General features: G+C 39.8%; 1 protein-coding gene across 2 annotated transcripts; it reads right to left on the bottom strand.

Annotated features, from left to right (window-relative positions):
• Positions 1-1997: 1997 nt before the first annotated feature.
• Positions 1998-21229, bottom strand: MED30 (mediator complex subunit 30). 2 transcript variants are annotated; one of them, XM_037048431.1, is made up of 4 exons: positions 20897-21229; positions 13502-13660; positions 11503-11607; positions 1998-2330 (listed from the first exon to the last, which is right to left on the bottom strand). In XM_037048431.1, the coding sequence occupies exons 1-4, from the start codon at positions 21071-21073 to the stop codon at positions 2235-2237; spliced, it is 537 nt and encodes a 178-aa protein (XP_036904326.1). In that variant the 5' UTR covers positions 21074-21229; the 3' UTR covers positions 1998-2234. The 2 variants fall into 2 exon arrangements, with proteins under 2 accessions (XP_036904326.1, XP_036904327.1); XM_037048432.1 differs by lacking the exon at positions 1998-2330 and adding an exon at positions 10771-11228.
• Positions 21230-25810: the final 4581 nt, after the last annotated feature.

Here is a 25810-nt window from a genome sequence, read left to right as displayed (position 1 = left end):
CTGCTTGAGGTATCAACACCCACTCTCTGACGAATGTGCAGTTAGAGGGAATAACGGTGCTCAATGGTTTGGCTTCTCTGTGATTCTGCTGCTTGTTATAGGTGGAAATCTGCATAACTTAAAAAGAAATTTCACTGCTGTGGCCAGCTAGCTCAGGTGGTTGGCCCATCATCCCGATACGCCAAGGTTGTGAGTTCGATCCCCAGTTGGGACACACACAGGAACCAACCAAAGAATGCATAAATAAGTGGAACAACAAATTGATGATTCTCTCTCTCTCTCAAATCAATTAAAATTATTTTTTAAAAGTTTTACTTATTTTTTAATAAGCGACATTTGCACACACTATCAATCCAAAGGTCCAAAGAGTATACAGCCCCCTGGGCCCCCCCCCCCCCCCCGAAGAAGCCATTTCCTGTGAACCTTCCAGAAAAACATCACCCATATACAAGAAAAGTAAAATAGCAGCATTTCTGAGAGAGAAAGCACCTGGGCCAGGACAGGGGCACTTCTGGCTCAGGCTGGGGAAGCCCTTGCTGAGAAGAATCAACTGTCTTACTGGAGGATACTTTACAGTCTGAGAGACCAGCTTCTGTAGGCAGACTTATAAAGGACCTGCTGCTGACCAACTAGTCTACAAAAGCACCTGTCACAAAGAGCTCTCTCGCCTAAAACTCTAACCTCTACTGTTTCCAAAATGCGCCCAGCATTAAGGTCTATCTGAATACTCAGAAAGGGAATTGCTTCTTGGCCTAAAGAAGGTAGAAAATAAGCACAGTCGTGATTTCAGTTTGTACCAGCCTCAAATTATGTTTCTTTTTAGAGACAGATGACTCCATTCAAGACCAAACACTTGGGGAACATGGTAAAAGAAACCCCCACCTACTTACAGTGATATACAAGTTAGCTACTTTCTCATTTTAACATGTTTGGGACTCAACTAAATTTTAAAAATTGAGCTGAAATGGCAAGTCACATATTTAATTTTAATTAATTCGAACCAGATTGATATTTTCATCTGCAAAAATGTTTAAACCTTTAATTTTCTCCTAAAAGCATAAATGAAATTAGCAAAACCATTGATCAAATTTAAAATTTTATTTACAAAACTTAATTTTGCTTTTAAAAGAAAGTCTTTCAATTCATGAAGATTAACCAAAACACAAACCCTATCAAAGTTTATTATAATAATTTTTCACAGAATCAACAGCTTCCAAAGACTTCCAATCANCCCGAAGAAGCCATTTCCTGTGAACCTTCCAGAAAAACATCACCCATATACAAGAAAAGTAAAATAGCAGCATTTCTCAGAGAGAAAGCACCCGGGCCAGGACAGGGGCACTTCTGGCTCAGGCTGGGGAAGCCCATGCTGAGAAGAATCGACTGTCTTACTGGAGGACACTTTACAGTCTGAGAGACCAGCTTCTGTAGGCAGACTTATAAAGGACCTGCTGCTGACCAACTAGTCTACAAAAGCACCTGTCACAAAGAGCTCTCTCGCCTAAAACTCTAACCTCTACTGTTTCCAAAATGCGCCCAGCATTAAGGTCTATCTGAATACTCAGAAAGGGAATTGCTTCTTGGCCTAAAGAAGGTAGCAAATAAGCACAGTCGTGATTTCAGTTTGTACCAGCCTCAAATTATGTTTCCTTTTAGAGACAGATGACTCCATTCAAGACCAAACACTTGGGGAACATGGTAAAAGAAACCCCCACCTACTTACAGTGATATACAAGTTAGCTATTTTCTCATTTTAATATGTTTGGGACTCAACTAAATTTTAAAAATTGAGCTGAAATGGCAAGTCACATATTTAATTTTAATTAATTCAAACCAGATTGATATTTTCATCTGCAAAAATGTTTAAACCTTTAATTTTCTCCTAAAAGCATAATGAAATTAGCAAAACCATTGATCAAATTTAAAATTTTATTTACAAAAGTTAATTTTGCTTTTAAAAGAAAGTCTTTCAATTCATGAAGATTAACCAAAACACAAACCCTATCAAAGTTTATTATAATAATTTTTCACAGAATCAACAGCTTCCAAAGACTTCCAATCAAGACTTCCAAAGACTGCCAACGAACACTTTAATGTAAAACCGCACCGTAAAATAAGAACTTTAATTCTAGTGACTGGAATACAAACACATAAATAGTCTTCTTCAAAGGGAAAACATACTTAAGATATAAAAACGGCATAAAACGTGTGGAGCAGGAAATTTAAATGTCAGTTTAGTTCCTCATCGCCAACATGGCATTTATATCCCAGATGAGATTTCGTAATTGATCCATAATTTGCTTCAGCTGTTGATTCTTCTGCTTGAGTTTCTGTAGAAACAAAAGAATTGATCAAAAATGACACATAAACCACAAAGGTCGAAGATTAAACGTCCTAAGTCAGGACTCTAGACAGAAGGCCTCCGTCCCTTTCTGGCCACAGACACTAAAAGGCCCACTGAATTCCGCCTCAGCCCACAGAGGCCCGGCTCCAGCCTCCACCTCCCCTTACTCATCACTTCCACCTTCAAAGAAAATAAAGTAGATGTTTAATTGTTGGAAAACCTAAGTAGACGGCTTTTCAGAGGCAGTGCACTGTAATGGTCAAGAGCACAAACTGCAGAGCCGGACGGACTCCTGGCTTTAGACTCAGCTCCTTCACTGAACGTCTGACGCTGGCCAGATTACTTAACCTCTCGGTGCCTCTGTTTCCACATCAGAAAAATGGGGATACTAATGGAACCACCTACCCCGCAAGAGTTGCTAGGAGAATTAAATGTGACTCAACGNAAGAAAATAAAGTAGATGTTTAATTGTTGGAAAACCTAAGTAGACGGCTTTTCAGAGGCAGTGCACTGTAATGGTCAAGAGCACAAACTGCAGAGCCGGACGGACTCCTGGCTTTAGACTCAGCTCCTTCACTGAACGTCTGATGCTGGCCAGATTACTTAACCTCTCGGTGCCTCTGTTTCCACATCAGAAAAATGGGGATACTAATGGAACCACCTACCCTGCAAGAGTTGCTAGGAGAATTAAATGATGTGACTCAACGTGAAGTGTTAGAACTGTCAATGTAGAAAATAAAGTAATAAAAATGCAGTGTCTGATACCATCAGTCTTTCCGGTATGTGGCAGGCACTGCTGTCGGCCCAAACGTGAAGCAGTCTTCTGCTATTTCTGAAAGCTGCAGAGCAAAGGCCCCATCCCCGAAGCACCCGTCACAACTCAGACTTGCGGGCCTCCCTGCACGCACAGCACGTCTCGGTGTATCTGGGTCTGGGGTTCTACTCAACCGTAGTTTATACACTTCTTTTTGCATATCCTTTCCTCAAACCCTATGCATCAGTCACACAGACACAAGCGATGAGAAACAGTGGGTGCAGAGAATGAATAATGGCTTCGAAGTGGTTCAGAGCCAGCTGCCTGGGCCCCTGGCCAGCACACCCCTAGCTGGGGGAGATGTCAGCTGCCCTGGCTCCACTCTCAAGTCTCATCTTTCAGGAGGGAAGGGGAGAAGAGCAACTGAATAACAAAAGGAAGAGAAGGAATGTGCGTTGATTTTTAAGAAGATCTTATTTGAATTGGTACCTTCTGACATACTTTGAATATGAACACTTTGAAGTTTCAGAACTTCTCACTGGAATGGAATTCTGAGCCTGTTATAGATACATTCTGTTCCATAAATACTGGTGCTGGGTTAGGCATTGCAAGGCAAGAAAAAGGAAGGAGAAACAATCCCCGCCTTGAGCAAACTCAGCATCAAGTAGGAGGAAGGTAATGCCCAGATGACTGGACTCCAGGCGAGTAGGCAGGTGGCGGAGGGAGAACATCAGAAGCTGTGGCACCGCAAAACACAGACAGGCGCCCCCTCCGATGGGCAGGGGCCGCAAACAAGGAAACGGTCTTTGTCTGGGGGTCTGGAAAAACTTGGGGTGAGCACGAACCCTTTGGGCTTGGTAGAGGGTAATAAGACCCATCCACATTCTTAAAAAAGAAATGCGATTTAAATCACAATGAAAAAGGTTAACTGGGGAAGTGTGCTGTATGGATTCTCCTACAAAATTTCAATGGTAACAAATCTGTGTCCATCAGAAAGAAGACAGAGGAAAAGATTAAGTAAGGTTTGGGAACAGCTGAAAACCATGAAAAGGCCAAGTCGGGTGAAATAAACTCAGTGATCACAATTTCAATTTAAATTAAGGAGTAATTAGAAGTGATAAAATTATATTCTTACATGGTTAAAAACAGACTTTAAACAGTATGAGAGGTTATAGATGGCCACCATAATGGCCACATCACTGGATGGAAGCAAAGCACAGCTTACCAACATGACTACGTTCAAGAATACTCATTCGGAAATATAAATTCTGAAATACTTGTTTAAAAAATATTGACCTCATTAATTCTTAAAAAACAGTGTGAGAACTAAAAAGAATGTAGGATATTTTCATGGTAATACTCAACTATAGGCAGTAATAAAAATAAGTTTTTAAAACTATGATATACAAAGTAGGCAAGAACAGATTTATAGTTTATATGGAAAACAATACAATAATAAGTAATACCAGAATAACCTGTCTCAAGTACTCACAATTGTAAATCTACTTTTGTCCCACCCTGTGTTATAAGGCACTTGGATAGTTTCTCAAAGATGCCACAAAGTTTTGTGGGGTTCTTTTAACTGATTAATTTTGAGAGAGGAAGGAAGAGGAAGAGAAACAATGATTTGTTTTCACTTATTTATTCATTCACTGGTTGTTTCTTGTATGTGCCCCGACTGGGGAGTGACCTACAACCTTGGTGCTTGCGATGACAGATGCCACAAAGTTTTAAATGAAAAAAATTAGCATACATGTAAACCATCTAGAGCCAAAATACATCATGACACTACCAACAGTAAAGCTGACAGTTCTGCTTATTAGTGGTTAAGTTGTAAATACATTTTCATGACATGATACAGAATTTAATATATACAGTCTTGCCACTGATTGATTTTAACAGAGGCTGACAGCTGCTTTTATGATGAAAATCCATCAGCTGTGCCTCATTTGTTACATTAACAGGTGAATGTGTAAGCAGAGTAATACTTTAAAAAATAGGTTTATGCTAAATCATGGCATGTAACTTAATATTCATATAAAGTCTGTGACAACTGGTCAAAAAATGGTTTAATTTCTAAATGCATGGACTGAGTTATATTTCCACCCTGTGAAAAACTACCCACATTATCTTTTAATTTCATTTTACCATCAACAGAATAGTTTTAAGCAAAATAGAACTCCTTCTGACGTTCTTAAAACATACAGTAGTCTCAGACAAGTATTCATTCTTTACTTGGGTATCAGGGCTTATGGATTCCAGAATAAGAAAAATATTTAAATGAGCCAAAACCTTGATGACCGAAACTGAGCCACTCTGTCTTCTGATGATTTACACCAAATACCGATTATACATTCCGCGCTCCAAAGGTGCATGGCACTCTGGGATCGCACAGGTGGTTAGAAACCAGACATATCACGCAGCCTCAGCGGTAGACATGCCCCGTCAGTGTCGTTCCATGAAATGTCAAGAACACAACAATACAGTGATATTCTGAAAATGACCAAATGAGGGTCAACTGAGGGATATGTAAAAGTACTTATTTAATGATGCTTATTTAAAATAAAAATATATACATTGTAATAAAATTCTAAATGTTTTTAAGAATGTCAGGAATATAATTTTATTACTGCTTTTACAGGTCCATTAAGCCACTTATCCACTAAATACACGCAAAAATGCCAGTATATTAAAAAATAGGGTCCAACAGTTTTGTTTTGGGAAGTACCACATCAGGAAGTGAGTCCATGACTAGTGGCAGAGAGCACACCCGCTGGGTCCCGGGAGAAACGCCCCCACTGGGCACAGAGCAGGTCTCCGAGCTGTGCGGGAGGAGGCCTGGTTGTGTGCTGTGGCCCCACTCCTTATTTTTGCACTTACTTCCCTTGTCTTTGGGGTCAAGTTCACAAAAGCTCCTCTGAGATTAAGGTCCAAAAGTTGGTGTCTGTGTTTTCTTCTATATATTTTATTATTTCAGGTCTTACATTCAAGTTTTCGATCTATTTTTAAGTTAAATTTTGTATACAGTGTAAGATAACCTAGTTTCATTCTTTTGCATGTGGCTGTCCAATCTTCGTTCCCTACATTTATTGAAAACACTTTCCTTTCTCCATTATACATTCTTGGCTCCTCTTTCAAAATTTAGTTGTCCAAATAAAAGCGGGTTTATTGCTCGGCTCTCATTTCTGTTCCATTGGTCTGCATGTCCTTTTTCTGCCAACACCGTAGTGTTTTGATTTGCTTTGTGGTACACAGTCTGAAGTCAGGAAGTTTGATTAATTCTGGCTTTATTCTTTTTTCTAGCTTTGCTTTGGCAGTTGGGGTCTTTTGTGATTCTATATAATTTGAGGATTTTTTGTTTTACTTCTGTGAAAAGTGCCATTGGGATATTGACAGGAGTTGTATTAAATATAGATTGCTTTGGGTAATATGGATATTTTAACAATTCTTCCAATCCATGAACACAGAACATACTTATTTAGTTACTTTATTAATTTATTGTTGAAACTATTCCAGATGTCCCTGTTTCTCCCCCGTTTGCCCACGGCCACTCCTAACTCCCTTCCCTCCACTCATTCCCACGCTGTGCAGACTATCTTTCCATTTCTGGTTTCTTTGGTTTCTTTCAACGGTGTTTTCTAGTTTTCCGTGTATACAAGCCCTTCCCTCAAGTTTATTCCTGGGTATGTTATTCTTTTTAGTCCCTGCTACAAATGAGATTATTTTCTTCATTTCTGACATTTCATTATTAATATATAGAAACAACAGCTTTTTGTGTATTGATTTTATAGCCTGCAACTTTACTGTACTTATTGTTTTTTTAAAATATATTTTATTGATTATACCATTACAGTTGTTCTATTCCCCCCCCTTCAATCCCTTCTACCCACACCCTCCCTCCCCCACCATTCTGCCCCCCTTAGTTTATAACCACGTGTCTCAAGTTCTTTGGATTCTATATTTCCCCCACTATTCTCGCCCTCCCCCCTATCTATTTTCTACCTACCATCTATGCTATTTTCTGTGCCTTTTCCCCCCTTCTCCCCCTCCCACCCCCTGTTTCTAACCCTCCATGTGTTCTTCATTTCTATGGTTCCACTCCTGATCTAGCTGTCCTCTTGGTTTGCTTTTGTTTTAGGTGTGGTTGTTAATAACTGTGTGTTTGCTGTCCTTTCACTGTTCATATTTTTCATCTTCTTTTTCTTATATAAGTCCCTTTAGCATTTCATATAATAAGGGCTTGGTGATGATGAACTCCTTGAACTTGACCTTATCTGAGAAGCACTTTATCTGTCCTTCCATTCTAAATGAAAGTTTTGCTGGATAAAGCAATCTTGGCTGTAGGTCTTTGGATTTCATGACTTGGAATACTTCTTTCCAGCCCCTTCTTGCCTGTAAGGTCTCTTTTGAGAAATCCGCTGACAGTCTGATGGGTACTCCTTTGTAGGTGACTGTCCCCTTATCCCTTGCTGCTTCTAGGATTCTCTCCTTCATTTTGGTCTTGGCTAATGTAATTATGATGTGCCTTGGTGTGTTCCTTCTTGGGTCCAACTTCTTTGGCACTCTCTGAGCTTCCTGGATTTCCTGGAAGTCTATTTCCTTTGCCAGACTGGGGAAGTTCTCCTTTATTATTTGTTCAAATAAGTTTTCCACTCGTGGCTGTTTCTTTCCCCCTTCTGGTACCCCTATAATTCGGATGTTGGAACGTTTAAAGATGTCCTGGAGGTTCCTAAGCCTCTCCTCATTGTTTTGAATTCTCATTTCTTCATTCCTTTCTGGTGGGATGTTTTGTTCTTCCTTCTGGTCCATTCCATTGATTTGAGTCCCCGTTTCCTTTCCATCACTATTGGTTTCCTGTGCATCTCCCTTCATTTCAATTAGTTTAGCCTTCATATATTCCTCTAATTTGTGACTTTGTTCCTCTAACTTGTGACTATAATCTACCAGTTCTGTGAGCATCCTGATAAATAGTGTCCTGAATTGTGCTTCTGAGAGGCTGGCAATTTCTCGGTTGCTGAGAGTTATTGGCTCTGGGACTTTGAGTTCTTCTTGTGCCATCTTTCGGGTTGTTCGTGCCTGTTCCATAGCAGGATCAGAGCCCTCAAGTGTTCACTAGAACAGGGCAACTAAGTCGCTGGGTTGTGACGTTGTATGTGGGGGCGGGGTCAAAGAGGGACTCTGGTGTTCCATCTGCCACCTGCTGCCCCGGCCCTCACTGGTGCCGAAGGGCAACTAAGTCGCTGGGTTGTGACGCTGTATGTGGGTGCGGGGTCAAAGAGGGACTCTGGTGTCCCGTCTGCCGCCTGCCGCCCTGGCCCTCACCGGTGCCGCAGTTGCTGCCCTCACCGGGCCCACGCGTTTTGTCCCACTGCACGCGAGTGTGCCACCGCTGTCAACCCTCGCCCCCTGGGGCCTGCGTGGTCTGTCTCACTGTGCGCGAATATGCGCCCACGGTCTGCCCCGCCCCCCAACTGGTTCCCGTCTGCCTGTGCGCCTGGGTCGGGGGCCCTGTCCTGCCGGACCCTGCTTGCTGCTGGCTCCGCCCCTCTTACCGTCCCGTTGAATGGTTAGATGTAGTCGGACTTCCGTATAATTCAATTTTATGTCCTTTGGTTGTGTCTTTGTTTCTCCAAACCTTTGTTTTATTCAAACTTGGTTGTGGGAGAAGGCACAGTGTTTCCACCTATGCCTCCATCTTGGTGGAAGTCCTGTACTTATTGTTTTTAAAAGTTTTTGGTAGTAAGATATTTTTGATCACACACCCAAAGTATCACCATATTCCGATCCTATGAATGGTCGTAAAAAAAATCCAGAGTCAGTTACTTCTAAGCCATCAAATTGGATAAAAAGAGGGAACTTAAAGAAATGAAAAGTGAAATGAAATATATAGTTACAAAAACTATAGCTTTCTGAATTTATACAAGCTATACTTTCTGAATTTATACTTATTTTTCACATCATTTTAAATATTTCACATAAAATATTTTCTGGTAGAGAACTGTATGTCACACTATATGACACTCTGATATTCTAGTTAATGTTACAATGGTACTTTACTTATATATATTTCAATGTATTTTACAAAAATATCCTATTACAGAGAAGAAAAGGAAAGAGAACACATCTCTTGGGAATCAACACACAGATTATCAGTAGAAATACAACATTCCCTACTAAATGTATGCCTCACCTCTGGACTGCCAAACACAATTTCTACTTGTGATCGAAATTAAGTTCCCCACCCCCCTGTATCCCCTACCAGTGATCTGCTGTGAGCTTTTAATGATCATTCCTTACTGCCAAATCTGCTGGACATAGTCTTCTCAATTTGCATTTCTCCTTTTTAAAAAATTATAAACTTTTATTTTATAAAATTGAGCCATCTTTTTCCTTTCTCCTTAGTTTTGATACTGTGGTACATTTTTTTCAACTTTCCGATATTTTGTTTTGCAGGTCTTATTTTCCACTCTGAAATTCATCTCGACATCTGGTATAATATAAAAGCTAGGTTAATTTCTTCCCAAAGTTTCTATTCTTAAAGACTAATTTTCCACCGAATCCCTCTTCTGTCATATTAAATTCTCATACACAATGAGAAGATTACTTTCCTGGCTATTATCTTACTAATCTGTCTATTCTTGTTCCAGTATTTCACACTTATTGTTTTTATACTATGCTTCATATTACATTTTAATTTTTAATGCGAGGAGTGTTGATGTATTACTCTTACCAGTATTTTCTTTGATATTTACCACATTCTGAAGAAAGAATCCCCATCTAGATTGTGTTTCAATTTGTATTTTGATTGGTATTACACTGAAGTCTTATTTTTGTGTACTTTGAAGAGAACACCTATTTGGATTTGGACAGTGACTGCACTAAAACTATGAAATTCAGTGGAACCTCAGTTCTCTAATTCATTCTGGAAAACTGTTCAAGAAGCAATGTATTCAAAGACCAAATCTCCTCTGTCACCGAGAGGCGTGACTGAGCACAGGGCTGCCAGCATTAAAGGGTGGTTGGGCTGAGAGTCAAGAACTGAAGTTCTGTTCAGCGACCGAGGAATGGTGTCTGTGAGCGACTGGAGGGCAGCCGCAGTGTTCGAGGACCGAGGTCTGACTGTGATCAGGATGGGCCTGTTAAGAGTATGGACTGGCCACAGAAGAACTCGCTATGTTCTTCTAAGTATTCAAAACTTCTTTATGTATCTTAATAAGTGTATTCACACATACCGAGATAAATCTTAATTGCTTAATATTTGTTCTTACAATTGTGAATATGATCTTTATTTTGTTTAATCAGTAAGAGAATGGTAGCATCCTTTATTAAGCCTTTTTAATGAACTTATTGACTGCAGTTGTTTACCGACTGAGTTTCTTTTTGTTTAACAAGCTTGATATATAAATATAAGCTTAACAAACTTAGTAAGCTTGTATATATTATAACCCATTTCCAAAGTTTGTTTCTTTTTGTACTGTCTGTAATTTTAAAAATAATACTAAATATAGTCATATAAGACATCTTATTTTATGCCTGAAAAATTATGAAAAATCCTGGATATCCATCTGAAAGAAAAAGCCTTAAAAAGAAAAGATACCACCAAGTTTTCTTTAAATCAACATTTGAATTTTATCAAATGCCTTTTAGATTTGAGAAAAATTTTTTCAACTTAACCTGCTGATATTACATATTATATATATCGTTGTATGACTCAAAAAGTCCTTTTTGTGATGGATTAATACCTTGCTGCATTCCATTAACTGGAAGTCACATTTCAGGAGTGCGATCGGGGGATACGTATACGAAAGTGTGAGATGGGTAGTTTTATTTATTGTGCTACTGGGTGGGTTCTGGTTTGCTCGGGCCATGTTTCTGTCACAGAAAGAACGGACAACTTTCCTTATTTCTCCATATATATTTCAAGAGAACTAGCTGATTATCTCCTGAACTTCTGAAGGTATCAGCAAGAAATACATTCAAGTTCAGAACTCTTCCTGGAGGAGACAGGGAAATGCTTTGATGAGTCTCTCCATGTCCTACTCAGGTGCTGAGACGTTCACACGTCCCGTTTGTCAGTTTTTATCGCTGGCCGCTCCAAGCGCACCTGCCATAAACTAGAACGCTGGAATTCTGCCTCGAAGAGAGAAAAGGAAACGGGTCTTGACTGAGCGCCTCTGAAGCTTTCCTAAGAGCTTCGCTGCGTGCATTTTGCCATCTCTCTTCTGACTACTCCAACGACATTTCTGCTTACCTTTGAGTTCTTGGTTGTTCTCTGAGTTAAACTGGCCACACAAACCATTTCCTGTAATTCTACAATTCAAAGTATGTTTTCCAGTTACATCAGACTCCCTTGTAAATCCTGTCAATAATTCTGAAACATAAAATGGACAGACTACCCACTCACTTTATTCACTTCAGCAATTTCTCGCCTCTCTTCACTGGCAAAACGAGGCGGGCCAGCCCGGTCCTCATTCTTCGAACCATCTTCTTCCGCATACGGAATAAGTTGCTGGAAGCGGCACACACGGAGTTACAAGTCAGAAATACAACAGGGAATTTCCAATTATACTGGTATACATACTGAGTCAGATTAAGGGACGTTTTTACACTTTTAGTAGTTTCAATTTAGGTGATTGTCTAAAATAACAACATTAGAAGTTTATCTTTTCAGTGCATTCTGTACATCAGTTTTTCAGGTTTCTTTTGCAAAATAGCCATTATAACCCTAGTTGTCACAGTTAAGTAATAGCCTGCCTATTTATTCAATTGGCAAATATCTAACTGCCAGACACTGGGTGAAATACTGCAAAAATAATGACAGGTAAGTTGTGATTCCTGTACCTACAAAATGAGTTGTGCAGGCTTTCTTTCATCCATACTTGAAAGAAAGGAACTTCATGGATGTGCATTATAGAAATGTCATTTACTTGCTGTTTAGAACCTAAGTATCTATGCAAATTCTTAGATGTCTTAACATTCTCCCAACCAAAACAAGTTGTTTTTGAGGGTTTTTTTGGTAGGAGAAAAAATGTTTATAGCAATGAAACTTCTGGCAGAATTATAATTAAACATTCTGGTTTGCGATGACATTTATTTGATGAAGCCCCCTGTAGGAGGGACAGACTTTGGGAATCGTCCTGTCTCAGCCATCCACACTGATACAGGAACAGGCCCCAGGTAAATGATTGGCACAACCAGGCATCATCTGACTAAACTTCTTCAAAGTCCTGGGACAATGAAAACCTACCCACGGCCACTCCCTCCTCTCCCCTCCCCTTACAGAGACCCGTCCTTCCTCCCAAAGACCCTCAGTCTCCACTCCTGTGCTCCGAGTCCTCTGCCCCACTGTCTCACTGGTCCCCCTCCCAGCCTTTCCCTACTGTTTCCTCCTGTAGCATCCGAACATGTTCTGATTTCTCCCGTGTGGAGAAAGAAAACCCCTTGACTCTGTCCCTCCTTCCACCTTTCTTCTCTCGCTTTTTATCTGAGCTTCCTGAAAACTGGATATCCACCTGCTGGCTCCAGTTCCTTATTTCCTGCTGAATCTTCAGCCCACGGTGATCTGACTTCTTGTTGCTACCATGTCACTGAAGCTCTGCTCAAATATACTGACAGTTCTCCTCCAGCAAAATCTACTGGACAGTTTTATCCCTTATTCTCCTCGACTTCTCTGCAGCCTCTGACAGTCTGTCAGCCACACTTCTGATCTTTCCCCAAGGTTTTTGATCACTTCTTTTAGGCTGTTCTGAGTTTAGTTGTTCTTTGTTCATCTCTACATGCTGATCACTCAAAAAGGAAGCACTGATCACATGAAATTATTCTTTACATGGAGTGAGAGAGCATGCAAATCTCCCCAGCTACCTTTGGTGGTGGAGGTAAAACTTGTCAACAGGAAAGGGCCATCTATAACAATGTCATATACTTACTTAACTATATCTATGATCCAAGGTTAAACTTACAGAATCTATTTTAAAACTAAGTGATTCACTAAGCTAATCTAAATTATTAATGATGAAAACATAACCTTTACTCATAAAGAACTCACATGAAAATGATTTAAAAAGCATTGGACGATACTATTAAAACTACTTAAAAAGAAATCATGCAGATTTAATTAAAAGGAGACACTAACAATGAAAAAAATTGCGATAGACAACCCTCTGATTCCAGTAACAAAAATTCAGTAGCAAGCCTGTATATCAGTCTACAAAAAATTACTAGCATGGAAATACAGTATTGTCTACACATATATATTCTACATATATTTATATCATATTTTCATCCGATATAATTCAAAATCTGGAAATACTGCAAAAACAGGAGAAAGAGAGAGGAGAAAAAACTACAAATGCCTGAGACGATTTTGCATCTTCATTCACCCTCCGTCTACCACTAAAACTTGCCTCTACTGGAATGGGGTCCATCCCTCCGCAGTTTTCGTTGCATTTGTCATAGACCAGCCGCAGCTTCCGGAACAGAATAGAGAGCTGGCGAAGATGATCCTGGAGCTTTGCCAACCGATCTTGATATGTTCCAGTATGGTACGTGACCCCATTTGGGAGCTTATCAGGCAAAAGAAGACAATAAAAACAGAAAGCAATGAAAATTAAGATTTTTCTCTATGTAAAGCTGACAATTTTTAAGCACTGCATAAAGGAAATAACTCTTCACAGGTAACAAGTGCAAGTCTAAGAATTTATGAGTAATTTGTGCTCATTTCCTAGCTCATTAGCGTCCTATTTCAGTGCTGTAAACAGACTTAGAGAAAGCGTGGTGAGAAGCCCCTCTGACCAGGTGAAATACTTTTCCCTGCTAACTTTTTAAGCATAACTTTAAAAAATGTACAATTTTAATACTACTTGCTATTACATAAAAGCAGCAAGCAGCTAAACTTAACTAGGGAGTTAAATGTAAAATGAAATTTAAAAAGGAAAAAAATAAGTGAAGACAGGACTTCGCAGCTGAAGAAAAGTAGTGATACACTGCTCATGTTGCAAAACAATCCCAAGACACCTTAACTCTGATAAAATCATTAAGGTGCTCAGGGCACACAAGGAAATATAAAGCTGTCACCCAAAGTTTTATTTTAAAAAGAATATCTAGCAGGAGATACAGGTGTACATTGATCTAAACATAAAGATCAGTAACCAATTTTACAAGTAACTGCTATGATCATAAACTGTCTTGGATGCTTATGCACTTTTAACTTAGGAATTTTACCAAAGGAAGCCAAATATATATTTTGAAATGATAAAATTGCAGATAAATGAAAACTGATCATTATTTATTTAGAAATTAGAGCTAATTATATGTCACTTGTGCCTTGTGGAAACTCATGAACCAAATCTTCCCTTCTCTGTACATCTTTACATTTTATTCCCACAATCTCATCTGTAAAAATATTCTACTGTAAAAATCAACATTTACACACCATTTTCTAGTGCACAAAGTGCTGTCATTATAAGCACTTACCCTTATTCTTATCTTGGGGATTAAAGGGACACAACTATTCAATACTCAGTTCATATTTTCTTTGTTAAACAGATGCAAAATAAAGTACATGACACAATGTTTGGAGAAAAAAGGAAACAGGACAAACTATGATTACAAGTTGGGAAAACCATAAACCTGAAGAAAAAAAAAAAGACTGGGAAGGCTTACCTAGTTCATGAAAGATATTCTAGGGAAATAGGCTTAAATAATTTCTTTACTCATTTTCAAATTTTCTATAATATAATGGGTTATAAGTTAAGGAGATGGATCTTCTGAAATTACTTGAAATGAGATATTGGTAGGATTTTCAGAAATTCTTAAGCTTAAACCATTATGAGGACAATGCCTCAAAGAAACATGATAAAAAATATCAAGGGCTGAATTAGTAAAAATAGATTAAAGGAGAAAGGCATTAAAAATTCACCACCCAGTACAATGAAGAATTTAATTTCTCTTTATAAGCTTTCTAATTTTTGAACTTTCACGAACACAATCAAAGAAATGTTTCAAAGGAGCCGTGCTTTCCTGTTTGGGTGATGATAAGGAGTTTGATTTTATGTTACACACAGAAGCACTGTGTACCTTTATTATGGTATTTACTAGATTTATAATGCCCATACTTTCTACTTAGTGAAGGCTGGAACTCACTCACATTTGTATCTCTGTATTTGGTAGTATACTCCCAAACAGAAGGTTTTAAAATACAGTCTGAATTGTTTTACTCTAATGAGTTATTTTCCCAATAAATCTATACCTAAAATTCACTTAGAAGTGTGTGTCATTTATAAGAAGTCCTAATAATTTTTTTCACAAAGGAAAACAAAATAATTTGAAATGCAAAAAATCACCCTCCTTAAATTCACCTACTTAGGACGTTTGGGTATTAGTTTTCATATACCACATCAGCTCCTCAAAGACAAGAATAATTCATTCAAAAAATTATTACACACACTTCCTGTGTCAGGCACTGTTCTAGAAGCTGGGGTGGAGCAGTGGACACAGGAGACAGAGTTCCCGTACAGAGGGTAAGTTGTTCCAGTGCCTAAGATCCCTTGCTATACATTGTAGTGTACAAGTTTAGCTGAAAAGCTCATCAATAATCATTTCTGTCATGAATGCTGGTGAAGATCCATAAATATGCCCTCACCCCCAGATACCAAAAAGGCATTCAACTAAATTCAATATCCATTCTTAAAACAAATACAAAACTCTTCATAAACATTCCCCAGTGATAAAACACATTTATCCCAGTCAACAACAAGATGTCAGCACCATGATGAATGTGCACAGAGTAAAAGCACTCCCAGTGAAGTCTGGGACAGGACAGGATGTCTTCTAAGGCCACTGATACTACTGGTGACTGTCATTCTGGAGGAACTGCCAGTGCAATTAGGGAACAAAAGAAAAGAAACTGAAACATGACAAAGGGAGTCGTATAATCACCACTACAAATAATATGATAAAGCACTACTATTAAGAAAAGAATTCAACAAGGAGGTGGGTACAAAGATAATGTTTAGAAAATGACACCTTTGCTTTCATATATAAAAAAGAAACCAAGGAAAATGAGAAAGGAAAAAGACCCCATTTACAATAGCAATAATAAAGATAAAATATCTAGCAATAAACTTTAGAAATACCAAGATAAGAATGAAAACTTAAAACACTTCAGGGGGGTGCAAAGGAGGATAGTCCATGTTCTTCATTATTAAGACTCAAAACCGATGCCAGATCTTTCTAGGTTAAATGAACCAATTAAAAATGAGATATTGTTAAGAAGCTAAAGGACACCGCATAAAGAACCACGTATCTAAAACAAGGTCTGCATTTCTGGCACTTTGTCGTCCTTCTTGATTAGCAATATATAAGATTATTTTAAAAATTTGAATACTCATGAAATTGTATCAATGAATAAGATACAATGAACAGGTTGCTCCCACAGTTCAACAAGCTGATTCTGAAATACAAGTGGAAAAATAGGTAAGAATTGCTATGGAAATTCTGAAAAATAACTGTAACACATTACAGAGCTTCAATAAATAGAAGTCTGGCATTAATACACAGGGACAGGCAGCTAAGTGAACAGAACAGAACATTCAGAAAGAGACCGACTGGTTTCTATAAAGGAGCATCTGAAATCAGCGGGAAAGGAAATGATTATTCAATCAACTTTTTGGAAGAAGTGAGGCCAGGGCCATACCTCCTCCTTTATTCTAGGCTAAATGCCACCTGGATCAAAGTTTTAAATATAAAAATTAAAGCAAAAGTTATATGAGGAGAGATGTTCAAATTCATTCAAAATAGGAAAAATATAAAGTAGATTTTTACCGTCAAATGATCAGAGATCTAAAAATGTAACTGGCTGTGTCACGGCCCAGCTGTTGGTCTTGGTCAGGACACGGTGGCATAAACTGATACAACCCCCGCAGAAGGCAGTTTTTCAAAGTAAATATAATTATAGAAGCACAGAGCCATACCCAGAATTTATCCCACAGGTACACTCGTGCAAGTTGTAGGAGGTTATTCACTGCAGCATAATAGTCAGAGGTTTAAAAGCAACCTAAATGCTCTTCACTAGAGAACTGATTAAATAAATTACAGTACTTCCATGCAGTGAATTACTATGCACTTTAAAAAGAAAGAAATTGTTTTCTGTATGAATATGAATAACCTCCAAAATATACCAAATGAAAAAAGGTGCAGAATGGTGTGTGTAATACACTGTAATCTGTGCAGAAAGGAGGGCAGGGAAAGAATATACATGCACATTTGCTGAGACACGCCTAGAACATATGGAAGGCTACACAAGAAGACTGATAAGGACCATTAACCACCATCGCTGGGGTAGACAGGGGTAGAGAGCGGGCAAAGAGGGATGGGAGACAACGCTCATTGTAATGTTCTTTTGTAGTATTGCTGAATTTTGATGTACTTTATATTCAAAGAAGTTATTTTACAGATGTAAAGGATAATAAAATAGAACCAAAGCAATACTTTTTACACAGGGATTCTCAGCTGGGATCTAAGGATCCTTGGGGAGACATCTGTTAATCTCCTTGATGTTTGATTCAAATTGTGTCTGTGTGCCTTTTTCTCAGAAGAGAGTCCACAGTTTCCACCCCATTCTCAAGAAGCTAAAGGGACACCGCATAAAGAACCACGTGTCTAAAACAAAGCCCGCATTTCTGGCACTTCTCATCCTTCTTGATTAGCAATATATAAGATAATTTTTAAAATTTGAATAATCATGAAATTGTATCAATGAATAAGTTATATGTAGTCCTGTTTGCACCACTGTTTCTTCTGGAAAGTGGAGGACATGGTGGTTTCTTTTGTAGCCAATTATAATATGCTCCCAAAGGGTCTTAGATGGGCAGAAGAGTTGAACTTCAGAACTCGCACTTACAAGAGCCACAAAGAAATACTGGTCACTATCAGTCTCTTGCAAATTGGTTTTGAATACATCTCCATATGTAATCTAGTTACTGATACTTTTTGAATTTATTTTTCCTGTGTTGGCCATGGATGTGCATTATATCTCTTTAATATTAAAAACTGTTTGGCAGCAAGTTAGTTCTAAGTACTTACTATAAAGAGGTTGACAGGAAGAGCTACCAGCCATGTGTGAGGGTGGGTAAATACCTCTCTCTCTCTATGCCTGGGTTTCCTTAACTGTAAAGTAGAGATAAAAATACTCCTCAGAACTGCTATTACAGCAGCGTTCCCGATCAGGGAGAGTACTTGACAAATATTAGCTATTAGTTCTCCAGTCCTAATTCAGTCCTTTGCATATAGCACACTGAAGATGAAGAAATCCATTTTCTATTCGCAACTGGGAATCCTCGTATATGGAGGGCTTACTTGAAAGTTCTGTGGTGTGTATACTGATATAAAATGGATTTGGATTTTTTCTGAAGGATTTTCAGCCCAGGACTTGGTTTATTATGGGAAGTATTGTTCTTGTTACAAACTTTTCTAGAATATTTAACATCACAGTATACAAAGGCAACCATCAAAAACAAAATGTTGCGTACACTTTAAAAAACTTCCACACAGTCTGTGGACTGTGCTGTTTGGCGCCCCATAACCTCTGTGTTGTTCGGGGTCAACTGTGCTTGTGAGACATCATTTAATACATATTTTAATCACTTTAGAATTTAATATATTTTTAAATTGGCAAAGATTTCACTTCTCTTAGATTCCCTTTGTATTGCTTCACATCACCTTATTGGCATGGTCTTAATAGATTTCCACATAACTGAATTACTTTAAAAATCAGGAGAAAAACATATTAAGAACTTAAAAAGGAACCTCTCTTTAGGGCATTCGTAGAAATAAGAATTCTAAGAGTCTGAAGACTTGGTTTCAAATTTACCGTACGATTGACCAATTTTGGGCAAGTCAATTTATCTCTCTGAATCACAGAATCCTCGTCCATAAAACCAGAATGATATGCACATGAGTTAGGATCCACTGAGCTATCCACATGGTGATAACCAGAGGGAAAAGGGGTAGAAGAGGGTATAGGGGAGCCAATGGTGAGGGAAGAAGTCGGGACTTGGGGTGGCAAAGACACCATGTGATATACAGATTAGGTACTATAGAAGGGTACACCTGAAACCTATACAATTTTATTAATGTCACTACAATAAACACAATGAAAAATGGCTTAGCAAAATGGTGTTGTAACAATTGGATATCCAATACAAAAAAAGTGCACTTGGATCTGTACCTATCATTAAATGAAAAAGTTAACGTGGATTATAGAACTACATGTAAAACCTAAAACTGTAAAAGTTCCAGAAGAAAACAAAAGAAAATTTTTGTCACCCTCCATTAGACAAAAATTTCTTGGGTAGAACACCCAAAGCAAAATCTGTAAAACAGTAAGTTGGATTCCATCAAAAATTAAAATGTCTGTTCTTCAAAAGGCAACTTGAAGAGAATGGAAAGACAAGCCTCAGACTGGAGAAGGCATTTGTTAAGCAAAAAGACATAATAACAAGTGCTGACAAAGATGAAGAGTAACTAGAACCCTCAGCACTGCCAAGGGGAATTAAAACAGTGCAGAACTTTGGAAAAATTTCATAAAATGTTAAAACATTTATCTTATGATTCAGCAATTCCACTGCTAGGCACCAGCTCACTCAAGAGAAATGAAACGTGTTCACAGCAACATTAGTAGGTGAGCATCCGTAGAAGCATTTTTTAAGGATTTTATTTATTTTTAAAGAGACAGGAAGGGAGGAAGAAAGAGAGAAACATCGATGTGTGGTTGCCTCTCACACGGCCCCCACTGGGGACCTGGCCTGCAACCCAGGCATGTGCCCTGACTGCGAATCCAACTGGCGACCCTTTGGTTTGCAGCCCCTGCTCAATCCACTGAGCTACACCAGCCAGGCATAGAAGGATTTTCATAATGACTCCAAAGTGGAAACAACCCAAATGCTGTGCTGACAAAGAGTAACTAGAACCCTCAGCACTGCCAAGGGGAATTAAAACGGTGCAGAAGTTTGGAAAAATTGCAGAGGGGCGCCCCTCAGCACAACCCATCAACAGGTGAACATATACCCAAGTTGTAATGGATTCATACAATGGAAGGACCACTGTGCAGCAATCAAAAGGAATGAACTATTGATCCATGAGAGGAGCCAGACAAAAATGACTACATAGTGAATGATTCCATTTATACGAAACTTTAGAAAATTTATGGTGTCAGAAAGCAAATCGCAGGTTGCTTGCGGACAGAAGGCCAGAAATAAGGATTTCAAAGGGACACGAAGAAACTTCGGAGGCTGATGAATGATTTTAAGGTATAGATCTGTCAAAATTTTAAGAAGTGCACTTTACATCCAATATACCAAAATAGAGCTGTTGTAACAAAAACGGTTAGCAGAATTAGCAGATTCTGAATTCTTCAACCCTTTAGAATCCCAGAAAGTATTTTGCTGGAAAAAGACGAGACGAAAGTCAAATAAAAACAGGGTAGCACAGTGAAACCCACCTTTACCTTTAAAGGTGCAAGAGTGTGCCTAGTTAACTAGAGAGCCTGTTTGAATCAAGAACGTGTGAGCCTGTATGAATCTAGAACGTGCGGCTTCCATCGTCCAGAAACCGTCCTGGGAAATACCTTACGGGGCAGATTCCTGGGGACAGACACGTCATTGAGAAACGCTTCTGACCGGAAATGGGGGGACCCAATACGCCCCGCCGACGGCCAAAGGCCACGAAACTTCTAAACCAGCGCCCCTCTGAATCCGCTTTCCCCAAGCACGCCCAGGAGCGGCGCCCGCCCTCCTTCCCACCTGCATGTTCCTCAGGAGCTGGAAGATCTCCATGGTGCGGTACACAATGTCCTGGACCGTCTCCTGCCCGATCCGGCAGAGCGAGGCCGTGTTGACCTCCCGGGCGGCTTGCTGGGCCTGGGGCCCGGCGAAAGGCCCGGGCGCCATCCCGGACGCGGCCAACGGAGGGGTGGACATGGCGCAACTGCGGCCTCAGGCGGGGCCGAAGAAGGAACGTCAGGAGGACCCCCCTGGGCGTCCAATGTTGTCGGCCTCTGCCTGAGCTGTGGCTTAAAGAACTCCGGCGGCCTGATTTCAAAACAGCGGCAGAGACTTCCGCCACCGTGACGTAACGCGTCATCAAACGTCATGGGCACCGCCTACTCGGCGAACCCTGGGAAAAGTCTCCGCGTAAAACGGGCCAGGATTGGGCCGAACACTCAGTGGGCGGGACGGACAGGTCGAATAGTCAATCACCAGCTGCACTCCAGCTAGAGGCGTGGTGCCTCTGGTGGGAAGTGGGTGGGTTTTCCTAGAGTTCGTTTCCCAGGTCCCAGCAACTCCGTTAGAATTCGTTTCGGAATTCCCGGGTTATTTTCGTTGCTGAGCATTTTTTATTAACAAGCCTATGAGGTTTATAGTAGTACGCAAGCCCAGAAGAGCTAGTTTGACTTTAAGTCGCAGACAGCTTGTAAATGGTAACCTACGATTTGAATTTAGAAAACGAAATTCCAGATCTTGCATGCTTACTGTGACCTGATACAGATACCCGAATTGGTGTTGCTCCCTGCTCAAACGTCAGTTTATTTGAGAAGCTTTCCCGATCATCTGAAGTGTAGTGTTTAACACTCACTCCCCCTTCCTGACATTAGCTCTTATTACTATGTTCTGTATAGTTTTTGGTTTGTTACTTTCTGAGTTTCCCTCACCTTATACCCACGCATTCTAGTCTGCAAACCACATAAAAAAAAGGTAACTATGTCCATTTTATTCACTTACAGCATTCTCCACGCTCACTGATCGACACAAAGAAAGTGGTTAATAAATACATGTTGAGTAACATTTTACATTATAAATGTAAGAAAAATTAAAGTCATTCTCCCTTTACCTTTTACTGCCCATTTTCCAAAGGGGACAAAAAAGTTGAGAATGTGGAAGGGGTGATAGGCACAAAATTATTGCCTTTTTAAAAGTATCTGAACACTTCATTAGTAAAGACTTCATAGGAAATGGTTACTAAAAATGACATAGGAACCATGTAGAAATTTTAAAGAGTGATTTTACAGCTTCCTAGTGGGCAGTTGCCATGTGACAAATACCTCAGAAGCACCTACTATGTGCTGGCTGCTAGAAATGGAAATAAAGTGGTGGACAAGTCAGGCAGAACACTAATTATTGTGAGGAGTGTCCTGAAGGAAAAGTTCAAGGTCCTAATATTAATGCGCTAACAATTTAGGAGACCAAATACAACCTAAAGGGTAAAAGTTGGGCTCCGGTGGTGCTGAACATTGGAGTGTTTCCATGAGGAAGGTCATGGGACAAGGAAGGCCTATAGCCACACCTGAATTGAGGAAGCCTCCAAATGCTTCCTGAGTCTGAAGTTTAGCATGAGGAGAAGGGTCTGGAAATAAGGCTGGAGACAAAGGCAAACATCAGATAACCTTCTAAGACAGGTCAAGCATTTGGGTTTATTCTGAATGAAATACTGAGTCATTGAAGAGATTCAGGAGGAATAATTGCCAGAAATATTCCATATACAAGGCTTATTCTGGCTACTAAATGGAGAACGTTTGATGTATACTGTCTTCTTCCATCCTAAAGGGAGGTGATGCTGATGGTGATGGTAATCTGTATCAAAGTTCAGTGGGTAACTGTGAATAAATATTTAATAAGTAGCACCTGGGGGATTTGATGTTGACTGGATTGGGAGCATGAATGAAAAGAACTTAAGCATGGCACATATTTCTGCCTTGAACAAGTTTGTTGAGTTTATGCCATTTACCAGGGTATGTTCACTGATGAAAAGATGTATTGCAGCGGCATTATGACTTGTATTATTTTCCTGTTGCTGCTCTAACAAATTTTTACAAACTCAGTGACTTAAAACAACAGAGATTTATTATCGTCCAGCTCTGTAGGTCAGAAGTGTGAAGTGAGTCTCACTGGGCTGAAATCAAGGCGTTGGGAGGGCTGCGTTACCGTCGGGAGGCAATTAGGGGAGATTGTTTCCTTGTCTTTTAAACCAGCTTATGGAGGTTGCCCTCATACCTTGTCTTGTGGTCTCTTCTATCATTTTCAAAACCAGCACAGCTGGTTGAATCTGTTTTGTGATGCCATCTCTCTGATTCTGAGCCCTCTGCCTCCCTCTTCCCCATTTAAAAACATTTTTGACTGCATCAGGCCCAGCCAAATAATTCAAGATATCTGTTTATTTTAAGGTCCTACTTTAATTCTGCCTTGCCCTGTAACATAACATACTCACAGATATTGGGGAATAGGACATTGACATCTCTGGGGGTGGGGGCGCTATTCTGACTACCACATGCCTTTAGCCAAACCATCCTTGAACTTCAGACTCACATACCTAACCACCTGACATCTTGAGTGGGATAGCTAATTTGCATCTAAAGATTAACATGTCCAACACAAATTCCTCATTCCCTCTAGCTTTCTTTTACTATGATTTTCCCATCTTAGTAACCTGTAGTGCCATGTGCTTAGTTTTTCATCTGACTGCTCTCTTTCCCACTGTACTTCCAAGGCATCAGAAATTACATGGTACTCTAGCTTTCAAATACATCCTCCATGGATTTCCTTGCCTTTACTCTTGCCCCATTCAGTCTACTCTCACACATTACCTCACACACAGGGAACTTTTTAAAGTATAAGTCAGGCCAAAGTGTCTTTCCATCATGTTTAGAATAAAGTCCAAAGCTCCATGACCTGCAGAGCTTCACATGAGTTGGTTTCTGGCCTCCCCTGCCTCTCAGATTCTACTGCGCTGTCCTCACTAAACCACCTTGTCCTCCTGGTTATTCCTCTTATTTTCCAAGCTCCTATCACTGCATGATCATTCACTTTAGCTTGGGAAGCTTTTCTGTCAGATATTTATTTCTCCAGGTCTCTGCTTAGGGTGGTTTTTCCCGGCCACCCTAGTTGAAATAGCCTGAATTTGGTTTCTTTTGCTATTGTAACAAACATCAGAATTTAGTAGCTTAAAACAATCAAAGCTATTAACTTACAGTTTTGTAGGTCAGAAGACTGGCTCAGATGTTGCTAAGCTAGCATCAAGGTGTTGGCAAGTCCGTGCTTTCTGGAGACTATGGGGCAGGATCGGGTTATCACTCATTCATGGTGTTCGCAGAATTTAGTTTCCTGTGGTTGTAGGACTGATGTTCCTTCCTTTTTTTTTTTTTTTTGGCTGACTATAAACTAAGGGCCCCGCCTCGTTCCTGTAGTTTGCTGTATTTTTTGATGCATGACCTCTTCCTTCATCTAGAAAGCTAGCAATGGTGGGTGCAGTCCCTCCCATGTGTTTGAGTCTCTCCTGCCTCTTCTTCTTTTGTCCTTGTAGTGTCTCTTTGGCTCACCCTTCTGCCTTCTTCTTTTACTTTTAAGGGCACATGTGATTTTATTGGAGCCATTCACATAATCCTGGATCATTTCTCAATCCCAGGGTCCTAAAGCTTAATCACCTACAAAATTGCCCCTTTTCTATGCAATGACACATATTTGCAGATTCCAGGAATTAGTGGGTCAGGTCATCATATTTTTTTTTGCATCCATTATTCTATCTACCATGTGGCCCTCTTCATCTGAATTTACTTATCTGGTTTTATGTTCTTTATAGGGCTAATCACAAACTCATGCTAGTTATTTCACTGTTTGTTTTCCCAACTAGACAGTAAATTTCCTGAAGTCAGAGATTGTGTTTTTGTGCCATTTTGGTAGATTCAGCACCAAGAGCAGTGCCTAGCACACAGTAAATGCTCAATAAACGATTGTTGAACAACTATGAGTTTGTTCTGGGGCATCTTGAGTTGGAAATGCTTGTGAGATAGCCAAACAGAGCATCCTAGTAAGCAAGTGAGTGTATGCATGGGATCTGATGATCAGATTTTCGTGGGAGGACACGGGGTGTAGGGATGGCCTAGTGGTAAGCCCGAAAAGCTTGGAGTCAGACGTCCTGGAGTCCAGTCCAGTCCTGGCACTGTGTGACTCTGGACAAATCACCTCAACGTCCAGCTAAAACAGGGGAATAATGGTGGTACCTACCTTTTTGGTTGTTGACAGGATTAAGTGAAATTCTGTGTATAAAGTGCTTATAGTTCTTAGCAGATAGCAAATATTCGATAAATAAGTCTATACTTCCTTGGACCATCTGGGCTCATCTCCTTTGACCAAACAGTGAGCAGGATGGGTAAACTGAGGAATGAAGTTGCACCAGGACAAAACTACTAGGAACACTAAGGGACAGAAAGAGGAGGAGTAGGCAACAATAACAATGAAACTGATGCGAGCTTGAGGGATCAGAGGAAAATCGGGACAGTGTCATGCTGTGAAAGTCACAGGAAGCAGAGATTGTTTCAGGAAGAAGCCCGTGGTGAGCAGCATGAGATACTGCTGAAAATTAAGCAAAATGATCCATGCAAAGGAGGTGTTATTTTCATTTCAAGAGTAGGAATATTCGCAGAAAATTGTTGCCCAAATCCCATTGACAGTGAGGGAGGGAAACAGAGACTGCAATTTCTACGCAGTATCTGCTCTGTCTTCTTCCTCAGTGATGGAACATCTGGTACTTAACAGGGCGCCCAGGGTAAAGGTACCTGTCTCAGCCTTCCCCCCCACGTTGGCCAGGCCACGTCACTAGATTCTAGCCAATGGGCTGTAAGTTTGAGTGACATGTGAGTCTATTGGTAGTTGTCTTTAAAAGAG

This window comes from Sturnira hondurensis, unplaced genomic scaffold (genome assembly GCF_014824575.4).
Source record: "Sturnira hondurensis isolate 20B ecotype Veracruz unplaced genomic scaffold, ASM1482457v3 Scaffold0006413, whole genome shotgun sequence".
Classification (NCBI taxonomy): domain Eukaryota; kingdom Metazoa; phylum Chordata; class Mammalia; order Chiroptera; family Phyllostomidae; genus Sturnira; species Sturnira hondurensis.
This window is presented reverse-complemented; position numbering and strand designations above follow the sequence as displayed.